The sequence below is a fragment of the Lates calcarifer genome, linkage group LG9, assembly GCF_001640805.2.
Source record: "Lates calcarifer isolate ASB-BC8 linkage group LG9, TLL_Latcal_v3, whole genome shotgun sequence".
NCBI classification, from domain to species: Eukaryota; Metazoa; Chordata; class Actinopteri; family Centropomidae; genus Lates; species Lates calcarifer.
In genome coordinates, this window is record NC_066841.1 from 3,060,964 (window position 1) to 3,079,836 (window position 18,873).

At 42.6% G+C, this 18,873-nt stretch overlaps 1 protein-coding gene and 1 long non-coding RNA gene across 6 annotated transcripts in view; one reads left to right on the plus strand and one right to left on the minus strand.

Annotated features, from left to right (window-relative positions):
• LOC108889025 (uncharacterized) overlaps positions 1–2,903 on the minus strand; it is a 28,745-nt gene extending 25,842 nt beyond the window's left edge. For both annotated transcript variants that reach the window (XR_007813841.1, XR_007813840.1), the window contains exons 1-2: positions 2,166–2,903; positions 133–193 (exon numbers count right to left, since the gene is read on the minus strand). This is a non-coding gene — a long non-coding RNA (uncharacterized LOC108889025). The remainder of the gene's footprint in view (positions 1–132; positions 194–2,165) is intronic.
• tjp2a (tight junction protein 2a (zona occludens 2)) overlaps positions 1–18,119 on the plus strand; it is a 28,220-nt gene extending 10,101 nt beyond the window's left edge. For 3 of the 4 annotated variants that reach the window (XM_018685302.2, XM_018685301.2, XM_018685300.2), the window contains 23 exons: positions 4,269–4,322; positions 7,086–7,210; positions 7,831–7,933; positions 8,102–8,891; positions 9,111–9,214; positions 9,365–9,518; positions 10,723–10,834; positions 11,565–11,695; positions 11,779–11,863; positions 11,978–12,128; positions 12,256–12,364; positions 12,456–12,675; positions 12,767–12,954; positions 13,051–13,146; positions 13,234–13,313; positions 13,400–13,610; positions 14,168–14,268; positions 14,378–14,602; positions 14,698–14,802; positions 15,435–15,641; positions 16,024–16,101; positions 16,257–16,342; positions 16,478–18,119. In XM_018685302.2, coding sequence (XP_018540818.1) covers positions 4,269–4,322; positions 7,086–7,210; positions 7,831–7,933; positions 8,102–8,891; positions 9,111–9,214; positions 9,365–9,518; positions 10,723–10,834; positions 11,565–11,695; positions 11,779–11,863; positions 11,978–12,128; positions 12,256–12,364; positions 12,456–12,675; positions 12,767–12,954; positions 13,051–13,146; positions 13,234–13,313; positions 13,400–13,610; positions 14,168–14,268; positions 14,378–14,602; positions 14,698–14,802; positions 15,435–15,641; positions 16,024–16,101; positions 16,257–16,342; positions 16,478–16,637 — 3,675 coding nt within the window. In that variant the 3' untranslated portion in view covers positions 16,638–18,119. Of the gene's footprint in view, positions 1–3,207; positions 3,359–4,268; positions 4,323–7,085; positions 7,211–7,830; positions 7,934–8,101; positions 8,892–9,110; positions 9,215–9,364; positions 9,519–10,722; positions 10,835–11,564; positions 11,696–11,778; positions 11,864–11,977; positions 12,129–12,255; positions 12,365–12,455; positions 12,676–12,766; positions 12,955–13,050; positions 13,147–13,233; positions 13,314–13,399; positions 13,611–14,167; positions 14,269–14,377; positions 14,603–14,697; positions 14,803–15,434; positions 15,642–16,023; positions 16,102–16,256; positions 16,343–16,477 lie in introns of those variants that run through there. The other variant, XM_018685299.2, reaches the window with a different exon arrangement.
• Positions 18,120–18,873: the final 754 nt, after the last annotated feature.

Sequence of the window (18,873 nt, forward strand, 5' to 3'; positions counted from 1 at the left end):
CCTCCTACTGTAACTCAGCTCTGTCGCCAGTAGGGGGCGGACTTGTACAACAGCAGAGAGACACTGACAGTTTCAGGCTGAACAATGAAGGATTGTTTTGGTAGTTTGGAGTTTAAAAGACATTTTACTCACAGGTGGAGGAGAGACAGTGAATGTAGGGTCTTGAATCTGGTTCCCACGGATCCTCAGGGACCTTAAATCAAGACATTGAATGTCTAGACAATAGCATGGGTCATTTAATTTTTATATTTTGTGCAAAAATAGCAAGAAATGTTGAGTTAACGTTAAATAACAGCCACGTGCTGCTGTGTGCATGTGTTTCCTGTTGTCTCAGCTCTTCAGCTTATAAATAAGTCCCTCACTTTGTTGCTCAACTTACACAATATAAGTTTTTACTCTTGTTATACTTACTTTTACCCTCTTAATTATTGTCTGTGAGCTTCTGTAAAGCCTGATGGTTGTTATAAAAACTAGCTAGTGTAGGAGCAGTAATTAACCTTGATCTGTGTCTCAAACTATAGTGTGTTGGGTCCTTGAATTTGAGGAAACTGGGCCTGGACAGTACTTGAAATTTTATTGAATTTGATGTGTAAGAAGATGTGGGTCCTATTTCCTGACTGTTTCTATGCGTTTTTGTCTCGCATGTTTTTTTTCTGTACAATTTCACCAAACATCCATTTTTTTCTCTTTAAAAATAGGATAATTGCTGCTAATAGTATCTCAAAACAACACAAAGCTCTTTTTGATTCAGAGTCAGAAACCAGAGCACCAGAGCTGAAACAATTAGTTGAATAATCAATTAGTTGATGGCCATAAAATTAATTAACAATTTTCACTTGATTCATTTTCCAGCACAGATGTCAAACATTATCTGGTTCCAGCATCTTCTATCTAAGGATTTGCTGCTTTTTTAAATCGTATTATTGTAAACTGAATATTTTTTGGGTGTTTTATAGATTAAATGAATCAGAAAACAGTTAGTATCTTATTTTGCAGGGGTATTATAAATCTAATGTAAGAAATATAATATTATTTGTCCTAAAATAAGTGTGAGGGAATGAAAACACCTGTATGTTTCTCTCTGTTTGTTATCAAAATCTCCCATATTCATCTCTAAACTGCAGAGTAAGAAAATAAATAATGATCAGGATTTTTGTTTTATGTTTGAGTTTGAAGGTCGCCTCAAAAGACGTTTTATCTCTTTTTTAGTTTTGATTAAAATCTGCTCACATAAAATCTACGGTATGTTTCTGGTATTTTTAGAGGAGCGCACACTGTCTCTAAATAATTTGTTTTCTAACTCACGTCCTGTGAGCATGACCCAGTATTTCAACCTCCCCTCCTTCATTAGTGGAAATGTGCTTGTGTTTTGTTATGTAATGGCCCACACTCAGGAGAATACGACTTATCCAGCAAGCCTGTCTGCGAGTCACCATCACAATCGTATCGCATTGTACAAGAAGGCAGTCTGATTAAAACCTGGTTCGGCTTTGCCCAAGGCACTTTGCTTCATTTCAAGTCATTTATCCACGAGTTAAATGTTTCCTCTATTCACAGTTAGTGGTGTTGGCCTGTCTGGTACAAAGAGAAGTCAAAATAAGTATTAATAGAAACACTTCTTAGATAGAGATAAACCTTTTTACTAAAGAGTAAGATCCTTTTTGCTTAACCAGAAACTTTGCTATATATTAATACCAGACTCCATTGACAAAAACAGCAATTTTACCTTGCAGAACACAGGAGCTGCTGGAATACCACTGCCTCCATCTGTTAGTTTGTTTGTGTTATTGTGTGTTACTTTTACTCATGTAAATGATATGAATACTTCTTCCACCACTCAAAGTCACACAATAACACAAACAAACAAAAAGCAATTCCCATGTTCTGCTCTGTAAAATTACTGTTTTTGTCAATGGAGTCTGGTATTGATATATAGTGATGTTTCTGGTTAAACAAAAAGGATCTTATCCTTTAATAAAAAGCTCTACCTCTGTAGGAATCCTATCCATAACGTTGTCAAACACTTCACTTCACTTCAATACTGCACCGATTCCAAGTATTTTACACCCAAAAACCCAAGAAAATAAAACCCAGGTTCAACAGCAAGACAAGACTTCTCCTTTAAATTCAGCCTGTATCTGTGTGTGATCTGTCCTGTTACTCACAATGCTGTTCTGGACTGCTGAAGCCCAGCTGGTATCTGAGATCCGGCCTGCAGATGAGCATCCATGGTGACAGGAGGACACCTGACAATGTTCATCTTGATCCTGGACTGAGATGAGACAGTTAGTAATACAGTAATTTTAGCAACTCCCTTGTTCTGGGAGGTAAAATCACTGTTTTTTTCAATGGAGTTTGGTGGATTTGAAAAGAGCGATAGAACAAAAATCCTTTAATGCTTCTTTTTAAATCAACTTTCCACTCTGGAGGAGCAGCTACTGCATGTGGTGGTGTTTTATACATGGCTCCCAAATGTGGATTTGTCACTTGTTGTTAAAGCAGAAATTCCAGATGGACATTTCAAATGGCAGCACTAAAACAAAAATCCTCTCTGTGCTCTATGGGTAAATATTTGTCCTGTTTTTAGTCACACTGTCTTATGGGCTCTGTCACTTACTGCAGTGTCTCTGCTGCTGCTGCCACTGGTCATCTGGTCTGTTCCTTGTAGGCCAGAAGATCAAAAAAGTGGGTTATGATGGGTGTGCTGCCAGCCTGAGTCGTGCCCCCGTTTCGCTAAGCCTGGGCCTGAGATATCAGCGACACACACAGATTTCTCTTTCCACTTAAGTTAACAAAAAAACAAATCCAAACCAAACTGACAACTTAAAATCGCAACCGTTGTGCTGTCAGAGACATAAAGTTGCACTCAGCCCAGGTTTGTCTTTACAGACGTGCAAATTATCTCTAAAACTTTTGACGAGCGTCTGCTGTATCTCGATATTGGAGCGGGAATCAAACCCTAAAATGTGTCGTGTGGTTTGTTGTGGAGTTTAATCACCGCGTGCCTGTGCAGGAGTTGGTGTGTCTGTATGTTTACACTGCAGACGGTGGGATTTGTGCTGAATGTAGGCCAGCAGAATCCCTCTTACGTCAAAGGCAGGCGGGCGGGCAGATGCAGGGGGAGAGAGCTGCTGCTGCTGGTGGTTGTTGTGCAGCTGTGGCCATGGAGGAGGAGGAGGAGGAGGAGGAAGAGGAGGAGGAGGGCTGTGGCGCACATCAGTCTGCCAGAGCACCGCTGGCGGTGAACGAGAGGAGACGCAGATAGGAAGCAAACGGAGTGCCAACGATGAAGACCGTCCTCAGCCTGCACAGGAAATGGGCCCATGCGGTCAAGACCATTCGCATCCTGCAGGGACTCGTGAGTGCGATTCTGCTGCTGTGGATCAGATTCGATCAGATCTGTGGCCCCTGGGGAGGCATCTGGACCTGACTGGTTCTGTCATGGATCTGAGTTTTGTTCTGGGTTTTTCTTACAATCTATAAATGTTGTCTGTAAAGTTGTGTCGAGTCGAGTTTTGTTCTAAAATTAGGGATCTGGAATCGCAGAAAAGTGGCACCAAAACATCTGGAATCAAAATTAATTATTGGATTTCCAAAGGGTGAAGAAAGTTTGTCAAAATCAAAACTGATACATGGTGAATTTTTTAAAGAGAAACCGTGAGACTTTGTGTTTTCAGCTTTTCACTTGGTCTTAAACGATGGAATATTTTTAAGAAAAGTTGAGTTTGTACTTCGTTAGGACCGACAGGCACGAGTGGATTAATTGATCTGTCGCTTAACGGAAACGAGTGATGATAATTTGATTTTGCAGCATTCACAGATGCTGTTGGTTTTCTCTGTTTAATAGGACTGCAAGTTTGGATTTTGGTTTAACCTGTGGCTTCTCTTGACGATTAATCAAGCAATTATGGATAGATTAATTGATAAAGTTTCAGTTTATTGGCTGTTAACTGATAAGAAGTTTAGCAGGTGTGTATCTTTGGGTTGTTTTATGTAACCTGTTGGTGTTTTCACTGAACCTTCTGGCATCCTGAATTATTCCTTTTCAAAGAAAGCGAGCGGATGTTCAAGTGTCCTCATCAATATTTAATCAATAAGCGTCAGGAGTTTCTCAGCAGAGGCCTGTCATTGTTCTTCTGGGAGCCTCCTGGTTGTGTAACGACAGCGCAGGCTAATGAACTGGCTTTTGTCGTTACATCACGTAATACGTTATTAATCTGTTCGGTGAAACGAAACCACTCACGGTAATCTTTCCTTTCTGTCCACAGAACCCGGTCATGGAGGAGACCGTGTGGGAGCAGTACACCGTGACCCTGCAGAGGGTGAGTCCATCTGCACCTGAAAAAAAAAAAACACACACACCAGATTTACAATGTTTACATTAACTGCATAAAACCCCCGGCTGTTCCTGCTGGTCCACAGGGAGTTCATTTAAATTATTAGTATTGACACAGAGTGGTCAGCCAACAGTTATAAGACCTACAGTCCTCTGAATGAGACAAAACTCATGCCATCATAATTCAAATCTCAATAACTTTCATTTTAAAGTGCTCATGATTTCTCCAGACCACACTGAAGACACCAATGTCATGAATTTTGGGTTATTACTGCACAAATAACACATGCTACACATGTATTTAGGGCTTATACTGGTGTACTTGTCGGTGTATTTTTAGGCAAAAAACAGATTAAATTAAAACAGAGGGGATTTAGTATTTAAAAAAAGCTCTAAAAATCCACTGTATGCCACTTACTCAGCTCCAAATGACAGAAAGACAAAGTTAGGGATTAGCTGGTGAACACAGAGCTGCTACATGATGCTACTGTTAGTCTGTGTTTACTCTGTGTAAGCCACTGTTTGCTAACATCTCTAATTTATAAGGTGATGATATGTTAATGTTTTTACAGACATTGTCCCCAAGTGGCCGAAAAAAGTTAATCAGTTAATTCAGGTTTAAATCTAGAGGTAAATGTTATTTCTATTTGTTTGTTTGTTTGTAAAGAGAAAGTCCAACTCCAGCTTTCAGATATTACGATTTTTGGTCCATTGTTACAGTCTCAGGCTAAGTTAGAAGTCGTAACTGAAGTTAAAAGTTTGGAATCTGCTAACTTGTGTTTAGGACCTTATTTAAACACTTTTTTCTACCAAAAAAGCAAAAGTTTTCAGGAGTTAAATCTTAAGTGTTTCCAGTACTTGAAGCTACTGATAATAGTAGAAATAATCGCTGTTTTTCAGCCACGTTCCAGCTTCTTGATTCAAACTTGAAATGTGTTGGATTAGAGTTTTATCACATTCGTACCCCCATGTAGCCACCAGCCAAATTAAACCCGGCGTTAACGTTAAACACGTGTACGACTGTGTGAGCCGAGCAAACCAGTTGAGCTTAGGTAATCATCGTGATAAGCTCATTGTTTCGTGCTGCAGTTCACTGGAGCCAGAAAAGCAGATTTAGAGCAAAAAAGGTCCTCTGCTGCAGGCATGTGACCCCCCGACTCTCAACCCCACCACAGCCAGCTGTCACAGTCTGGGTCTGTACGTCTACTTTTTAAAAATTCTCCTCCACCATTTGTAGAGAACCGATTCGTCACTTTAAACATGATGTCTCAGCTGCAGCCTCAGAACATCTCTCACCTTGTCTAGGTTAAAAACAGTCTCCAAGAGTTCGTTCAGGCTTCACTAGACATGAAACTCAACTTTCATCTGCTCCTCTACCAAAGCTTACTATATTTATGAGACTCATTTAACTGACAACGTGTTTTTAGCCTCATTTAGCCAAAACTTTGCACAACCATCAGACCCGGAGAACATTTTAATAATTTATGGGTTTTGTTTTGTTTGTTTTCACTGTGTTCAGCCAGATTTTACTCAACACAAACCAAAAACAAACCTGGATCCTTGGAGATTTGAGAGGTGCAGAAGCAAGGCACGATAAGATAGAAATGTTTCTTATCTTTGTCTTTGGCAAAGTCAAGCAGGTGTTAGGTAATAAACACGATATGTGGACGCATCTGGAGGAGGAGGAGGGGAAATTAGGCAATCTGCTGCTTTAACGTCCTGCAGTCTGGGGGAGCTGGAAACACACCTGACTGGTCTGATCAGAAAAATACAAATAACATCCAACATTAAACCCCATTAACACTGCCTTAGCGCTGCTGGAAACAATAATATAACATTATAATAAATCCACATTTATCTGCTTTTTATGCTGCTGTGGTGATTTTCCTGGTTTCACCTTAGTTTAAAAACTATAAGCTTGTGTTTTCCTGTGGGGCAGAGAAAATCCTCAGGCCTCTTGGGGTCGTAAAACCTTTTCAAAAATCAGATAATGTCAAACTTACTTTATTGTCAAGCTAAAAACAAAGCTCAGGATCTAAAACGTTGACATTTTGGGGACATCTGACAGTAGCAATCTACTTCTCCGGTTGTTTTTTGTTGTTTTGTTTGTTTGATTCTTCACTTAATATCTTTAAAACATGACATAATTCATTTTTAAGATTATTACACAGGAGTGAATGTCTTATTCTCCTGCGGTCCTTCATTTTCGCTTGCGTTTGTGTCTCTTTGCTCGCACTTTCTCCCTGCCCCGGCCTCCATGGCCATCTGCTAGAGACAGAGGGAAATGGTGGATATTGTGTTTTTTAAATTTATTTATTTATTTAAGTGCAGATGGAAGGGAGGGGATAAAGAGAAGGGGGGGGGGGGGTCATCAAATCTCTGTCCTAATCTCATCTGGACAAACTGGAACAGTGGCAGGTAGAATCGCACGGAGCTAAAACACATCTCCAAAAGAAGGAGTGAGACTTAAAAACCAAGAGTTGTTTGTAGATTAAAATCTCACAGTAAATAAAGTGTGTAGTACACGATAACAAGCACAGACACGAGTGCTCATGTACACACATGAAACTTGAGAACATTACAAAGCCGAGGATTAGCATTGTTGCTAATCGCGCGCACGATACACGAAGCTGTTGCAGAGTCATACGTGACTCCAGCGCACAACATAGGGATTACAGGACCACTCTCTCTCTCTGTGATACAGAATAAACGCCACGTGATTTACATGTTTTCTCTCTTTGTGTCTCAGGATCCAAAGATGGGCTTTGGCATCGCAGTGTCAGGGGGGCGGGACAACCCGAACGAGGAAAGCGGCGAGACGTCCATCGTGGTGTCCGACGTCCTGCAGGGAGGACCTGCCGATGGCTTGTTATTGTACGTACTCTGTAGTAGTGTTAACTTCCTTTTTGTTGTGGAAAATGTTTAGAAAAAATGTGTACACAGTGGAGGTATCTGTCCCTTTAATATCTCTGTATATCAATGTCGATTTACAGTATTTTTGCAGGAAGAACCGTTACTGTCCTGGCATTTAATTGACAGGATTTTCCAAAAAACAGAGGTTCCTGTTTGGTCAGTTTATCCTGTGTCATCCAGAACTCACTATTCTACAATATAAAGCAATATAAAATTATGTTTAATAGAGGACTTTATCTATTTTGCCAAACCAATGACTCATTTAACCAATCATTTAATGTAATTTATTTGCTTTTTATGTGACAACAGGGATTAATTTTATATATGCATCAAAGAAATACTGATTATTTTTAATAATGAAATAAAAGTTCAAAGCATATTTTTATGGCTCAAATGATTTATTTATTTACTTATTGGAAAGAATCCAAGCAACTGTCTGAACAGAGGCAAAGCCTTATTAGCGTCCCACTTTAAGTTAATATAAAAATAAGAAATACATTAAGTTAGGACACTAAGAAACACCTAAAATATCTTTTTCAGTTTGGTTTGTTTAAGTAATGTCTGTGTGTTTGTGTGTTTAGTGAGAAAGACCGGGTGGTGCAGGTGAACGCCATCTCCATGGAGGGGGCCATACACTCCTTCGCCGTCCAGACTCTCAGAAAATGTGGCAAAGTTGCAAAAATTGTGAGTAAAAGTTTGGTTAGTTGTTTGAATCTTGTTGTTATTTTGTTGTTTTGGGAACTTGTCAACTGTCTTTCTAGTTTTCGGTCTCTGAAAAGGCTACAAACTCAATACAATTCGATTTGTTTGTGACCCTGACCTCTGACCTCTGACCTTTTTGTTTACCTACAGACAGTGAAGAGGCCAAGGAAGGTTCCGGTCAACCTGCTGAACCGCCCCCCGTCACCCGACGACAGAGTCTTCAACAACGACTACAACGAAGATTACAACTACGACCAGGACCGCCGCAGCGTGTACAGCGGGCGGAGTGGTGGCGGGCGTGACCACAGCCTGGAGAGGGAGCGAGGCGGCGGCTACATGGATTCTGGCTACCACACGCACGAGCGCGACTATGACAGGGACTATGACCGGCGGGAGCGTGGCAGGAGCATGGAGAGGGACCTCAGCCCGGACCGGCAGTACAGGAGAGACGGCAGCAGGGGTCGCACTTTGGATAGAGAGCGCAGCCCGGATCGCCGCTACCGGAGCGACCACGTGCTGGACCGCGACTACAGCCCGGACAGGAGGTACCGCAGCGAGCGCGCGTTGGACCGAGACCACAGCCCGGATCGGCGCTACCGCAGCGAACGAGCCCTGGATCGGGAGTACAGCCCGGACAGGCGCTACCGCAGCGAGCGAACCCTGGACCGCACCAACAGCCCCGACCTGCGCTACAAGCAAGACAGCCACAGCCCGGGACGAGGCCACGGGCGCGACCACAGCTTCGAACGAGGGCGGGAACGCATCTCCAGTGAACCGAGGAAGTACGATGAGCCGATAAGGCGAAGCGGGAGCAGGGATCGCTTGGACCGCTCGCCATCACCCGCCGCCATGCCCATCCCTCTGCCACGCCCGATCCGGGACCTGGAGCCGCTGGAGAAACCGCTGAATGTGCTGCTGCTGAAGAACCGACCCAACGAAGGTGAGAATCACACCTACTTACTGACGTTTGGCTTTTAGACGCAGAAGGAAAGAAAGAAAGAAACAAGGCTACCTGTCAGATCAGAAGTGAGACTCTGTTTTAACCATAACCCAATCAGAGTAGAGTCAGGTCTTAAATATAGGTTGTACAGCCTGTTTATGTGTTGATACTAGTAAAAAATAATGCTTTGTTTTGTCGTTTTCTTACCATCTTTTCCAGAGTACGGCCTTCGTCTGGGCAGCCAACTCTTCATCAAGGAGATGACCAGCACTGGACTCGCCAGCAGAGACGGGAACCTGCAGGAGGGAGACATTATACTGAAGGTAGAGAGTCAGTGTTTGCTTTGCAGGAACGTAAAAAAGAAACAAACTGTTCTGACTGCACTTGATCCACTTGTTTCTTTGCTTAGCATCTATCTGACCCGTCTCCTTAATCTCCTCTGTCCTCCTCTCCCCTCTCTTTCCTCTTGTCAGATTAACGGCACCGTGACGGAAAACCTGTCCCTGAGCGACGCCGGGAAGCTGATCGAGAAGTCTCGCGGGAAGCTGCAGCTGGTGGTGCAGAGGGACAAACGGCAGGTGCTGATCCGAGTCCCCCCGATGGTCGACAGTGACTCGGAGCTCGATGGTGAGAGACAATCGAAAATGAAAAGCAGCAGGTCCTACCCAGTGTAGAGGCAAACCTGGCGAGTGGCCACATCATCCACATATATACATATATATACTCACTGCATATGAACTTCATATTAATCAACTGTGGAAATGTTTGTTGTTGTTGTTTGTTGTTGTTTGTTGTACTTGTCCATCAATACTGTTTTTTCCCTTCATAAAATAAAAGTTTTACTCACACATCAGTTTTTAGTTTTATTTAAATATTATTTTAAACATGTTACAAATAAGCAGGAAAAACCGCACCCAACAATCCATCCATCCCTATTCCTCCACCGTCATGATCACTCACTCACTCTCTTTTATACCTGTTTTTAATGTCACATGACTAGATTGTGTGCTGTGATTGGTCGCTACCAATCTAGATAAGTGGTGTGAGTGGATTGTTCACTGACCAAATGTTTGCAGGGAGGTGGAGGAGGAGGAGGATGAAGGGAGGAGGCAGGGGGGGGGGGGTAACAGCCGGAAGACTTGTGACCCACTTTGTCTGGTTTTGGGACTGTGTGTGTGTGTGTGTGTGTGTGTGTGTGTGTCTGTATGTGTGAAAGTGCCCACTCGCCTCTGGCGGGGTGATCTAATCCGCCGTCATAATCCTGCTATTGGATATGACAGAATTTCATTATGTTAAGGTTTGCACCGGCAGCAGCAGCAGCTGCCTGGTTTCTGCCGTCCAGGATCCATCTCTGTTAAGATCTCGGAGAACAATAGGCACCGACTATGTGTGTGTGTGTGTGTGTGTGTGTGTGAATGAGGATTTTCAGCTCTGTTGGGATCAAATCACCTCAAGTGCATCGAATTAACTTTTTCCTCTGTAATGGTTTTGCAATGTTTTATCACTCCTGTCATGCTACAGTACACAGGAATGCAACCTAAAACATCCTGTTGCGTTTCAGTTCTTTGTCGCGATCGAGATTCTTAGAGCTGGTGCTGTATAATAAATTAGCGGCACGCCAAAATGTGAGCCTGACCTTCACCTGGCGCCGGTGTTTTTTTCTGCTTTCAAGACCTGTGGGGCAGTTTGAATCACGTAAAACCCTCATTATGTAACACAGGTGCATCAAGGAGAAATTAGGCGTTTCACTCTGAAGATCGAACACAACCAGAAAAAAAAGACAGCTTGAGTCTTTTGTTGGCTCAAAAATATTTTCGTTGTTGTGTTGCAGATATCTCAGAGATCGAGTCCTACCGCTCCTACTCGCCCCAGGACGACAGGCGGGGCCAACCCTCTGACCTGTCCTCACACTCGTCCAATGAGAGGCTCAGAGAGAAGCCCAGGTAAGCTTCTCGTTAACTCCTCAGTCACCAAAAGATTTAAAAGATAACTGCATCTGGGTCTTATTTTGTTATGTTTTTGGGTGTAAATGATGGAATCGGTGCAGTATTGATTAAGAACAATGTACAATAGTCAGTATCAGTGTTGGCAGAAGTATTCAGATCCTTTACATAAGTACAAGTACCACACAACAACACAAACAAACAAACTGAGCTGGCTCCTGTGTTCTGCTCAACATAATTACTGTTTTTGTCAATGGAGTCAAATAGAGTTAAATAAAAAGGATCTTACTCTTTAATAAAAAGCTCTATCTCTGTAGGAATTCTCTCCATAATGTTGTTGACACTATTCTTGCTCAACACTGCTCCTATTTCAAATATTTTTGTCCCTATCGATGATTTACACCCAAAAACACTGGATCGTTGGATTTATTTTTGCTTAACTTTCAACATTATCGCATGACGAAAGCCGCAAAAGAACTGAGTTTAGAGAGATTTTCATCATCTGCATGTTGTTAAATACAACAGAAAAAAATCAGGATTATGCAGGATTATGTTGCCTTACGCTTCATGAAGCTTTGCCACTCCATCATATCAAATTAAATCTAAAGAATTCCAGTGGTAATCATTATACATTCTTTTCTAATCCTGGATTTAAATATGAGGAGGAGTTTCTCTGCAATGATCATCATGGTCTCATTAGAAATTATACTTGTATTTGTGATACGAGCAGAGAGGAACCGCCCAACAGGCTGGCAAAAATGGGCGCCATGCCAACACCGTTCAGAGGTGCCGACAGAGCCGTAGAGGACACGCCCCCTTTGCAGGCCGAGAGGGAGGAAGCACGACCAGAAACGCCACCAGGTAAACGTGTTTTTCCTGAGTTTTGGTAATGTTCCAGTTGATTTGAAACATTAACATGTCTGTTCTTGTTATGGTTTCTTTAGTGCCAGCAGTCACTGTAGCCCCGAAGGTTCATGCTCCTCCCAAGGTGCCAGTAAAGCCGAGCATGGAGGACCAGGAAGTCTATGGGTCAGTTGTCACTAATTATCCAGGATCACACTGTCTGTTGCTCAGCCAGAGATCCACTACAACTCTACATTAATTTCTTTTTGTCTCTCTTACCTGTTGTTCTGCGGCGTTCAGACCGAACACGGTGATGGTGCGTTTCCAGAAGGGCGACAGCGTGGGCCTAAGGCTGGCGGGAGGAAACGACGTCGGCATCTTCATCGCCGGCGTTCAGGAGGACAGCGCCGCTGAGCAGGAGGGACTCCGCACGGGGGATCAGATCATGAAGGTGAGGCTTCGTTCAAAACCTGCAGGTGAAATTAAGATGGTTCAGAACATGTTCAAAGACTATGAAAGTCATTATTAGTTTGTGGAGTTGTGTGTATATATATGTGTGTTTTCTTGTCCATTTTCAGGTGAACAACATGGACTTCAGAGGCATGGTGCGAGAGGATGCTGTCCTCTACCTCCTGGAGATTCCCAAGGGAGAGGATGTGACCATTCTTGCTCAGAGTAAACCTGAAGGTACTGCACTTTATAGATAATGATTGCTAATAAAACTAATAGAAATACTTACAGCTGTTAATAGTGCTTCTCATTTTCTTTCTTCTCTCAGTGTACAAGGACATTTTAGCGTCTGGCAGAGGCGACTCTTTCTTCATCAGGACCCACTTTGAGTATGAGAAGGAGGCTCCACAGAGTCTTCCCTTCTCCAGAGGGGAGATCTTCAAAGTGACGGACACGCTTTACGATGGCAAGCTGGGCAACTGGCTGGCAATCCGCACCGACAAAGACAACCAGCTGCTGGAGAAAGGAATCATCCCCAACAAGAGCAGGTGTGTGAAGCACCATTAGTCACTACCTACAAATTCATCATCTGATCAACAATAAAACACTTAAGTTTTGTTTTTATTTTGTTACTTACAGAGCTGAGCAAATGGCCAACGTCCAGAACGCTGCCCGGGCCGCATCAGGCAACGACAGAGGAGACTTCTGGAGGCTGAGAGGTCAGAGGGCGGCCAAGAAGAAGGATCTCCGCAAGAGCCGAGAGGACCTGAGCGCTGCTCCGGTCACCACACGATTCCCTGCCTACGAGAGAGTGGTTTTACGTGAAGGTTAAAAAAAGAAGAAGTTATCCATTGGCAATTTAAATGGAAGTGTATTGTTGCCGTCCTGTGACTGAATTTGTATTCTGCATGTTTTTTTTTCAGCTGGATTCAAGAGGCCTGTGGTGATATTTGGTCCCATTTCTGATGCAGTAAATGACAAACTGGCCGCTGACATGCCGAACGACTTCGTCATTGCCAGTAAGTGCAAACATCATTTTGTTGTAAATTGTTTTTAGCCGGCTGCCAAGAAAAACAGATTTCTGAAGAATTTCTTCACTCCCCCAGAAACGGAGCCTAAGGATGCAGGAAGTGAGAAATCCTCCGGGGTGGTGAGGCTCAACACCATCCGACAAATCATTGAACAGGTACGGCTGAGAAGAAAAAAGACGTAGCTTTATGAAAGTAACGTTACACCATCTTAACATTTAACAACTCCTCCTCGTTTCCTCAGGACCGCCATGCTCTTCTGGACGTGACTCCCAAAGCTGTAGACACTCTGAACTACACCCAGTGGTATCCCATTGTCATCTTCCTGAACCCCGACAGCAAGCAAGGTGTCAAGACCATGAGGAACCGCCTCGTACCCGGGTCCAGCCGCAGTGCACGCAAACTGTACGAGCAGGCCGTCAAGCTCAGGAAGACCTGCTCACACCTGTTCACCGGTAGGTTATAAGTGACTTCTGTTTCTCTGGCTTGCACATGAACGAGCTCCAAACACAGCTCCTTGAGTTTGTTGCTCTGCTCTGGTTGTGTCCGAGTTTCTTGAGAACCGCTCATTCAAAAAACTTCACAGTCGACACTGCACTTACTTGGGTCCTCAACAATACTCCTGCAAAGTTTGAAGTCAGTCAGATGAGCGGTCGTCGAGAAAATTGAAGGACAGACAGAAAGACAGAGATTTCTCCATTTATAATTAGAAGAGAAAAAAGGAGGAGCAACAGAGGCGGGATGGACAATCACAACAACATTAAAGATAAATTGTAAATGTAGATGTAGCCTATGTCACATTTAGCAAATCACAGTGTAAAGAAAACGTACACTGACAGTCAAATTTAAATTCACCACCTTCATTTTTTAAAACCAGAACAATGACTGTAAATAAACTGGTCCATCTTGAAGCCAACATGAAAGAATCAGATTTTATAAAAATGAATCAACAAAACAATGACAACGTAAAAGAAAAAACAGAGAAAACTTACTGAGCTGTGGTTTTGTTTAGCAACCATCGACCTGAACTCGGCCAACGACGCGTGGTATGGCAGCGTGAAAGAGTCTATCCAGGAACAGCAGGACAGAGCTGTGTGGGTGTGTGAGGGCAAGGTGAGTCTTATTACCTGTGTGACTGACGCACCTGCAGCTGAGAGACAGAGAAGTATTATCTTCACATTCAGAATAGATAGATATTAGAATATGAACCTCCTCTTCTCAGCTGGACGGTTCAGAGGAGGACCTGGATCTCCACGACGACCGCATGTCCTACCTGTCGGCGATGAGCGCCGACTACCTGAGCATGGACAGCCGTCTGACCAGCGACTACGAAGACACGGCCGACGAGGGCGGGGCTTACACCGACAACGAGCTGGACGAGACGCTGGACGATTCCCAGCCCGTGTCGGCCATCAGTCGATCATCGGAGCCCGTGCTGCCAGACGAGGTGAGGTGGCGTCCTCTGATCTTCACCCTCCATTCGCTCAGTGTCACGTTTCAAATTCTGACCCTGACGACCCTCCTCTGTGTGTGTTTGTGTAGAAGCTTCACCCTGAACCCCGGGCTCGTATGAGGAGGTCAGGGAGCAGAGAGGTGCTGAACAGAGAGCCCAGCCCTCCCCCTTCGTTTGTCCCTGAACCCCCGAAGGTGAGAACCTCCCCTCCTTCCTCCTCATCTGCACTCCCTCCTGTAATGAAAAACTGAATGTGCCAAACTCAGACAAGAAGATTAATCATTCCTTAAGAATTATGGAGTCATGAAATCCCTTAAATAGATTAAATAAACTGACAACCCCACTTCTTCTGTTGCTGAGTTACTTTTGATATTAATATGATACTGACTCCAAAATTATTCTTTTTCTGAAGAGTTTACAAAATCCAATTTTTCATTTAACAGAAATCAGTCAAAGTTCTCAAGTGTTTAATGTCTAAACACATGCATACATGCAAGAACTTTTCAGTCAATAAATGTCTAAAATCGGCACATTTTGGATTTAAATCTTTAAAATGTCTGACAGTTTTCAATCTGCTACAGACACATTTGAGTTGGTACTAAAAAACAAGGTTTTAAATAAAAAGAAACTGAAAAAATATGTAAAATTGTTGGAAGTAATGTGGAGTTATTTTTGTTTTCCACGTTTCATTGTCTTGATTTTTTCCTCCCCTCGTCATTTAAATCTGTAACTGATAATTTCTGGAGCCTGAACATTTTGAAAGCAGTATAAAAGGTTTCAAATGGACCATAACAATCCTGACCGGTCCCCTCTCCTCACCTGACAGGTGCGGGCTCAGACTCGGACTGACTCAACGCGGAGCTATGACTCACACTCCAGCAGCACCATCAGCAGCGACGCAGCGGGCGGAAACAAGCCGCTGCCCCCTCCCGTCGCCCTGAAGCCCACCGTCCCCCGTCTGAACCAGCACACAGAGGAGCAGAGCCCGGGGAAGGAGGAGGAGGATCCCGCCAACAAATCCTTCCTGGGCAAGGTTAGAATTATTATTATTTTCATTTGTTTATTGCTTTGCAACAAAATGGATTCCTACTCTGACCTATTAAATCTCTGACATCTTTCTGGTTCATTCAGCTTTTAGATTTGACTTTAACTCAGTTTTTAAATAATTCTTATTTCGTTTTCTTCCCTTCTGACTTTCATTGCTTCTAATATGAAATAGAAAATGGGTGACCAGGTAACTGAACGTGTCTGAGTCCTCATTTCAAATCCATAACCACTTACCATCCATCATAACAGTTTCATCATCTTCACTCTCAAACATTTCATCTAACAGTCACTCTCCCTATAAGTCGCATCTTTTATTTATCAACAAAAATGAAACATGAGTTAACATTTGTTTGTTTGTTTTCTAACAGATTCAAGCGTTTGAGAAGATGGACCACCTGGCTCGAGCTCAGAGACTCCTGGAGCTGCAGGAGGCAGAAAACGCTCGGGTCAGTGCTGTTGTTATTAATGTTACTGTTATTATTTTATTTAAAATTCCTGTTCTTGTCAGTGTAGGAATCCTATCCATAATAAAAACACTTTTTTAGTCTTATTTTGTGTCACTTCTGACATACCTGGGTCTTGCTCTTTTCTCTTCTCACAGCTGGAAATCGCCCAGAAGCATCCAGACATCTACGCCATCCCAGTGAAGCTGCCAAAACCCAACCTCAACCGTCCTCAGCCAATAGGGTGAGAGCATCACTCTTCATCAACATGATAAAAATGACATTTTTTTAAGTGAGGTGTTGTAGATAATTATCCGTTACTCTCATGAGATGAAAAACTAACCTGCTGGATCGCTGCTTTGTTCACGTGTTTAATCAGTTCGAGCTCCAACCCCGAGCCCCAGACGCCGTCCAGGACGCCGTACGCAGAGACGAGAGGATACGATGACGACGACGAGGCCGAGTACCGCAGACAGCTGGCCGACCAGACCAAGAGAGGGTACTACAACCCGCAGAAATACAAGGACACTGAGCTGTAGGCCAGGAAAACCAGGAAGTGGCATTTTCATCATCCTAGAGCTCTTCGCCATGGTAACAGCTTACACAGCTTCACCTAGTTGGGAACTCTCTGGACATTTTGTTTGTAGTCAGGCTCCTGGAAAGACATCTAGTTTCAACACTAATTTCAGACACTTTTCAACGCTGTTGTCTCACAAAAAGGTTCCTTCACACCTGCGCTGGTTCTTCTTATGGACCTTTTCACACCTGATGTTTCAGCGTGTGTATATACAGTACATATATATATAAATATATATATTGTTTTTATGTGTCTGAAAAGATTTTTGTTACAAGCAAGTCTTTATCGTGCCCCATTACACCAACACCAAGCCCCAGTTTGTGCCTCTTGTGCCGTTACATTCAAAGTCACAGAACTGAGCGTCGGTTTTTCTGACAAATAAAATTTTTCTGCAGTTATGTAATACATTCATTTGAGTTAATGGATGCATTATGCCTCTGCAGAAAATAACAGAAACAGAACAAGGTCAGATGGCTTTTCCAGCTGCCATCTTTGTTTTGGTCAGGAACGAGTCACAATTGGTTAAAAATCTTTTTGAATATTATGGAAATGCCATCACAACAGTATTAGGTGTTGTTTAACAAACTTGTTGTTTCAGTGCTCGTCGGGGAGTTATCTTTCAGGAAGGACAGAGGATTAGCTCTGTTAGCGGGATGTAATGGAGACACGTGAGAGGCAGAAACTGGAGCTAGCCAACATCATGCTGCACCCACACCATAGAGTGTTGTAGACTGTGTTTGCGTGCAATCAAAAAGTTCTGAGACTGCGCAAAGACAGGCGAAATCTTGTCTATCATCTGTAAGTGGTCACAAAAACACCTTAATCTAACATGGAATATTGACTAACGAAGGTTATTTCTCTCACTTGGTGTATGAGCATTTCTGTGCTGCACTCAGAAGAGTCTCAGAAATTTTTGATCGCACCTCGGACAGTGTTAACAGCTGCTCTGAGGTCAGACAGGTGTTAGTCTCCCTCTTCTCACCTCTCTCCTGCCAAGTTGTCTCTGATTTATCGCTGGCCTCTACATTCCTTGTTGTACACTACACTGTAAAAAGTGCCTTGCAGCTCAGATTTCACTTCAGAAAGAACAAAAAAGGGGTTATATTCACCAATTTTCGATGTCACAGATTTCACTGTTAAAAAATATTGGTGTAAAGGAAGCAGCGCAGCATAAATCTGACGTTTCTGTTCGTCTTTACTGTTTTTACACAGAGACAATCACATTTTTATTGTGTCTAATGTTTTTATATTGAATATTTGCTGAACTCAGTCAAGTCTTTGTACACGGGAGTATTGGGAACGTGGTGATGACAATCATGTTGGTTGATTAGTTTCTTTAAAATGTCTGTTAGTTTCTGATTTTCTTTTTTTTTTTTAGTTTGTGATATCCTGAGTGTTACAGGACTCTTGGAAAAACTCTAATAAATAAATCTTTCTTTTTTTACATCGTGTTATCATAAAATCTCAGGTTCTACTTTTGTTATTGGAGGAGTCATGAGAGGTTAAAGGCTGCTCGAAACGGTTTATACCGATTGTAAATGGCTCAGATTGTTATTTTAAGTGTCTGACAACATTATAGATAGGATTCCTACAGAGACAGAGCTTTCTCTTAAAGAGTAAAATCCTTTTTGTTTGACCAGAAACATCATTATATATCAATACCAGACTCCATTGGAAAAAATGGCAATTTTACAGCACTGATCACAGGAGGTTACTGGAATACTGCTGCCTCGATTTGTTAGTTTGTTTGTGTTTTTGTGTGGTACTTTAACTTACAGAAGGGATCTGAATACTTCTTCCACCGCTCAAAGTTACACAACAACACAAACTAACTAACCGAACATGGCAGGGGTATTCCAGGAATTCCTGTTGTCTGCTCGGTAAAATTCATGTTTTTGTCAATGGAGTCTGGTAGTGAAATATAATGTCAAACCAAAATCTTACTCTTTAACTGAAAGCTCTGTTTCTTTGATGTGGATTATTGCACCGTTTGTTTACATTTGCAGTTTGCAATGATCTATTTTTACACTGCTTTATCAGTACTTTTACTTAAGAAATGAATCTGAATACTTCTTCCACCACTGGCTGATTCTGATGCAGTAAAAGAGGTTAAATTTAGGTGGATGACATCCCAGATTTGTTGTGATTTCAGGCTAAAATTCATGGAAAAGTTCAACTTTGATTCAGAAAATAATTTG